At 38.9% G+C, this 6,000-nt stretch overlaps 7 gene segments (V, D, J or C); all 7 read right to left on the bottom strand.

The window, feature by feature from the left end:
* The window catches only part of LOC112629379, an 881,832-nt gene that overhangs the window by 298,854 nt on the left and 576,978 nt on the right, over window positions 1-6,000 (bottom strand).
* Window positions 1-6,000, bottom strand: part of LOC112629380 — a 766,638-nt gene that overhangs the window by 272,062 nt on the left and 488,576 nt on the right.
* LOC112629366 overlaps window positions 1-6,000 on the bottom strand; it is a 772,346-nt gene that overhangs the window by 319,315 nt on the left and 447,031 nt on the right.
* The window catches only part of LOC112629369, a 661,469-nt gene that overhangs the window by 284,303 nt on the left and 371,166 nt on the right, over window positions 1-6,000 (bottom strand).
* LOC112629376 overlaps window positions 1-6,000 on the bottom strand; it is a 484,771-nt gene that overhangs the window by 267,988 nt on the left and 210,783 nt on the right.
* Window positions 1-6,000, bottom strand: part of LOC112629375 — a 451,949-nt gene that overhangs the window by 250,968 nt on the left and 194,981 nt on the right. Inside the window, 1 exon segment of the V gene segment in view lies at window positions 4,253-4,256. Coding sequence covers window positions 4,253-4,256 — 4 coding nt within the window.
* LOC112629378 overlaps window positions 1-6,000 on the bottom strand; it is a 416,220-nt gene that overhangs the window by 263,101 nt on the left and 147,119 nt on the right.

Here is a 6,000-nt window from a genome sequence, read left to right as displayed (position 1 = left end):
CCCAGGCTGGAGTACAGTGGCCGGATCTCAGCTCACTGCAAGCTCCGCCTCCCAGGTTTATGCCATTCTCCTGCCTCAGCCTCCCGAGTAGCTGGGACTACAGGCGCCCGCCACCTCCCCCGGCTAGTTTTTTGTATTTTTAGTAGAGACGGGGTTTCACCATGTTAGCCAGGATGGTCTTGATCTCCTGACCTTGTGACCCACCCGTCTCAGCCTCCCAAAGTGCTGGGATTACAGGCTTGAGCAACCGCGCCCAGCCAAAATGTATATTTTTCTTTCTGAAATAATAATAGTATTGAGTTCATAGTAGATAATTTGAAAAATAAAGAATATTATAAAGGAGCAAAACAATGAACAGTATTAAGTCCAGTATTCGAAGATAACTAATACTGTTTCAAACATTTGGAGTTATTTTATTCACATGTTATTGTAAATGCTATTTTATTTACACATTAAACACGCTATTTCAGTATTGTGTGTACATTTTTTTGTACGTAATTGTGGTCACACCGTGGGTAAATTTCTTCCTCGGTGGTGTTTAACATTGGGGGCATGTAATAGAGAAAGTATAGTTTGGAGTCAGGTAGACTTGATTTCAGATTCTGTTATAGCTATTTGTCTGGGGTAGGGGGTGGGGAAAGGGACTTAATCTTTCTGAGTCTGCATTTCCTAATATGTTAACAGAAAGTAATATTGATGATCCATCAGAGTTATTTTGAGAATTCAATGAGGTGATATTTGCAAAATACAAGGCACATAATACTTGCTTTCAATAAACAGTAGCTTCCATTGCAAGCTCTTTGTAAATACCATATATATGATTACATAATTCATTGAAAGAGTGTATCACAACATAAGTAGGCTAAGTTTATGTTAGCTTCATATAACTTACTTCAGCCAACTCGTTTCTTTTGGTAGGCTACTTAAAGTTCTAAGTATACAAATTAATGTGTAATATCTTGAAAAAATTCTATCACCACTTTAATGAAGTACCCAGAATAGGCAACAATCCTAGAATGAAGATAGTGAGTAAGAATAATGCAATTGAGAATGAAAAGCTTTTGTTTTAATCAGGTAATGATACCTGCTTGCTCTTACCCTTTGTTCTTTGCCAGTAGGTCCAGTAAAAAATGTTATAGGCAGAACTTTACCTACAAATGTATCTGTTCTGGGAAGGAAGCTAAAACATCCATAGCTGTTAGGCAGATTCCCTAATGTGTAGTGCACATATCAGTTGCCTGTACAATCCTGGTAAAAGGGTTTGCTTTCTATCACAGGGCATAAGGGTGTGGCAATGGAGTTAGTATCCTGAGTGACCCTTTAGAAATATTAGCTATGCTGAATCCCATAGAAAACTCACAGAGAAGGGAGTGAATGCAATAATATGACTCTGAGTTAGGATTCAGTAAACTGCAAAAGTAGTTGTCAACATGGGCACAAGGATCTTGACCAATAACTGCTTTTCCTTATAGTTTATTTTTGAGGGCTTGCTCAATATAGCAAGTTCCCCATCTTACAGTTGTAGAGCTTCAGCTGTAGAATTTGAGTACAGGCTGCAGGTGACTAGGGAGCACTGTACCTCCACAGCACAGAGGTAGATGGCCGAGTCTCTGGTCTGGGTGGCTGTGATGTTCAGGATGCTGAAAAGGTCTTTCTTCTCTAATATGCTACTTAGTCTTCCTGACTTCTTTTCAACTCCACTTGAAGTTAGCATAAACAGAAATGTGGGAGCTTTCTTCTCCTGCTTGTACCATAGTAGGCTTTGAAAGTTAACCACTTCATAACTGCAGTTGAGAGTTACAGTGTCTCCCTCGTGGACAACCAGAGATAGAGGGTTTTGCATCACCTTGTCTTCACTGCTCACCCCTGTGTAGAAAAATGTGATTATTATTCACCGTTAGAACCATAGGGCTCCCAGACAATAAGTCAGAATGAAGTCTACTTTACCCTCTTAGTCTTCTGAGGATCAATCCTCAGGTTTCCTGGTTGCCCCTGACCCTTTGTAGTAACCCTACTTACAGCTCAGTAGAAGCCAAAAGATCGCTAGTAAAGCCTGTGAACACTTCATCATCCTTCAATTATCAAGTGTGTTTTCCTGGGCAAAACGTGATTCACTACCTTAAGCATTTCCTTTTCTTTTTGAACCATCACACTCTACCCCTGGCGTCTGCCTGTGTGCGTGCGCATGCACACACACATACACACACATAGACACAGACACACACTCAGAAAAAGGGAAATAGCAATTTGGTGATTCAGCCAACCATTAAAAAAAGTGTCATTTGGTTCTATTTAAATTCAAATCCCTCCCACTCAATCACCCATGGGAGTCATTCAAAATAGAACACCGCCATCTTGTGAGCTGGTGCAGAATAGCTGAAAATTAGTGTCCACATGTTTTATGAATGACAGTAGATACTTCTGAAATTGTCTCACCATGAAAGGACAGGCTACCCAAAGCTGTCCATAATCCTAGGAGTCAGTAATTCTATTATTTCTTGTCCAGGATTCTTAAGCGAGTGGTCATGCCTGCTCCATACCCACTCTTTCATCCCCTTGCTTACTGAAACCTGGCATAGCCAGGCCATGACCCTGCATATGATGGTAAGTCTGTGAGAAATAGCAGAGTCCCCAAATTAGAATAACCTCAGTTCCTCAAAGATCATGTAAGACAGAGTCATCTGCTGACCTGCAATATCTGCTCCAGATTTTCACAAGAAAGACAAACTTTGTTCATTAAGCCTCTGAACGTTTGGTATATATTTGTTAGAATAGTTTGGCCTTCGCTAATATACTTGGAGTATAGATTTGGTTGCATTCCATTCCATAAATGTTATTACATAGTTTTCTTGTCATTGTCCAGGAATGTCTATTTTTAGTAAAATACATATAATCTATGTAGGCATTGTTCAAGTCTAGGAAGACTAGTAATTTCTTGCTTCATCTTTATGATCACTAAGAAAAAGAATTAGTAATTAGAAAGTTCATATCTCAAGGTGAAGACAAACATATTTGCATTCCAGAAAAGCTGAATTGCCCAGTTGAGATGAAGTGATGGATCACTTGGTTTCCAAGACTACTTTTTTGAGACAATGATAATGTGGCCTAATTCTCTAGATCTTAAACAAGAAACAAAATCCGGAAACATGAAGTAAGAGATTGATGATGTGACAACACCACAATAAAGTAAATAATGCCATGTTCTATTACTGCTTATGAATATAGTTTATACTGTCCCCATGAAGGTCAGATAATTTTACCCACAGTTTTTTGGTTATAAGCTCCCTTCTGCATTTCTGGGTGGCACAGAGGCACAGATGTGAGAATTAATTAGCATCTTGCCCCTTAATTCATGTAACTTTTTTTTTTTTGAGACAGAGTCTCGCTCTGTCACCAGGCTGGAGTGCAGTGGTGTGATCTCGACTCACTGCAACCTCTGCCTCCTGGATTCAAGTGATTCTCCTGTCTTCCAAGTAGATGGGACTACAGGTGTGCATCATCACGCACAGCTAATGGTTTTTTTTTTTTTTTTTTTTGTATTTTTAATAGAGACGGGGTTTCACCATGTTGGCCAGGATGGTCTCGAACTCTTGACCTTGTGATCTGCCTGCCTTGGCCTCCCAAAGTGCTGGGACTACAGGTGTGAATCACTGCACCCAGCCTCTCCTGTAAACATTTTTAATTGACTATCTTGTTTGTGCCAGGAACAGAGGAGCATACAGAAATGAATAAGGCAATCTTTACCTTCAATACTAGCCCACACTTTGAAAGCCTTCTATAGAATTATTATTCGACCCAGCAATCTCATTATTGGGTATAAACCTAAAGGAATATAAATTTTCTACCAGAAAGACACGTGCACACCTATATTCATCGCAGCATTATTCACATTAACAAAACATGGAGTCAACCTAAATGCCCAACAATGGTAGACTGGATGAAGAAAATGTGATACATATACACCATGGAATGCTACACAGCCGTGAGAAAGAATGAGATCATGTCCTTTGCAGCAACATGGATGGAGCTGAAAGCCATTATTCTAGACAAATTAACACAGGAAAGAAAACCAAATATCACATGTTCTCACTTATATGTGGGAGCTAAACGGTGAGTACACATGGACACAAAGAAGGGAACAACAGACACCCAGGCTTTCTTGAGGATGAAGGGTGGGAGGAAGGTGAGTATTGAAAAACCTATCAGGTACTGTGCTTATTACCTGGGTGACGAAATAATCCGTACACCAAACCCCCGTGGCATGCAGATTACCTACATAACAAGCTTGCATATGTACTCCTGAACCTGAAATAAAAGTTAAAAATAACATAAAATAGAAAGCCTGCTATAAAATAAACCACGGCTTCAACGCCAAGAAAGTTGGGACGGTAGATTTGCCTACACACAGCTGAACAGGAATGGGAAAGGGAGAAGAAAACATGGTTGTCCGTGGTTAGCTAATACCCATTTTTTAAGTTCCTGAGAAAAGAATAGTACTGGAGATCCTGTAAATAGCTGTAACAGTATTACCTCAATTAAAACATTCCTAGGATTTTGAGGGCTATGTCATATGCACATGCGGGACCCATGGAAATATTGTGCTGGGTCTTCAGGGGACTGCTTCTTAGGGAGAGGGAAGTGAATTCCGTATTGACGTTTAAGAACATGATCTCTGTGAGACATTAAAGCGACTAGCTTTAAGAACTGCCTGGAACTGCCCATATCACTGTCAGGGGCAGTGGACCATCTTTCCTCTGAAACATCAGCTGATGCCTCTTGAGAGATACTGATTTCCCGCAGAACATTTGCAAGGAAGAAAACCTACAGTGTATTTTTTGGAGCAAAACCAATACTACATTTGAACAGCTCTGTAGAGCTCTTAACAGACTTCAGCTTCCTTTGGCACATGCTGTTAGGATAATAACAGTAATAAGAATATCAAGATGTATCATCAGAGTCTCTTCTGGGGAATGAGGACCTTGTATGATGTGGCAGATGTTTTTGGATAGTTAAACCAACACTTATCCGCAATCGATATCTTTCATGCTCATCTCTTTTTTAGAGGCTAGACAAATTAAATGTTCCCTTTCTCAACCTCCCTTGCAATTAGTGCTGGCCATATGATGTGGTTCTGTCCAATGAAATAAATCACATGTTCGACCTCTTAATTAGATATCTAGGACTGTAATTGCTGTGTCAAATGGTAACTCTGTGTTTAGTCATTTGAGAAACTGCCAAACTATTTTCTAATATGTCTGTACTATTTTACATTCCTACCAGCGGTGGATGACGATTCCAATTTCCCCCATCCTTACCAACACTTAGAATCTTCCATTTCTCTATTTTCTTCTTCCTTATTAAAAAATTATGAACATCCTAGTGGGTGTGACGTGGCAGCTCATTTTAGTTTAATTTGCATTTTCCCAATGAATAATAATGTTGAGCATCTTTTTACATACTTTTTGACCATTTATGTGTCTTCTTTGGAGCAATGACGGTTTAAATCATTTGACCGTTTTAAAATTGGCATTTATCTTATTGGTAAGTTGTAAGAGTTTAAAATATGTATTCTTGATATTAAAGCCTTATCAGATATACTTGACTTGCAAATATATTCTTCTATTATGTGGGTTATCTTTTCATTTTCCTTTGTGGAAAATTTTGTGAATTTTGATGCACAAAGATTTTAATTTTGATAAAGCCCAATTTATCTATTTTTCCTTTGGTTGCTTTTTTTGGTGTTGTATGTAAGAGATTGTTGCATAGTTCAAGGTCACCAAGATTTACAACTATGTTTTCATCTAAGTGTTTGTACTTCTAGATCTTACATTTAGGTCTTTAATCCATTTGAGTTAACTTTTGTACATGTGTGAGGTAGAGATCAAATGGTGGCTATCCAGTGGTCCCAGCGTCACTTGTTGAAAAGATTATTCTTTTCCCATTGAATGGTCTTGTTGCAATAAATTGGCCATAGATTTATGGATTTATTTCTGGACTCTC

This window comes from Theropithecus gelada, chromosome 7b (assembly GCF_003255815.1).
Source record: "Theropithecus gelada isolate Dixy chromosome 7b, Tgel_1.0, whole genome shotgun sequence".
In the NCBI taxonomy this organism is placed as follows: Eukaryota; Metazoa; Chordata; class Mammalia; order Primates; family Cercopithecidae; genus Theropithecus; species Theropithecus gelada.
This window is presented reverse-complemented; position numbering and strand designations above follow the sequence as displayed.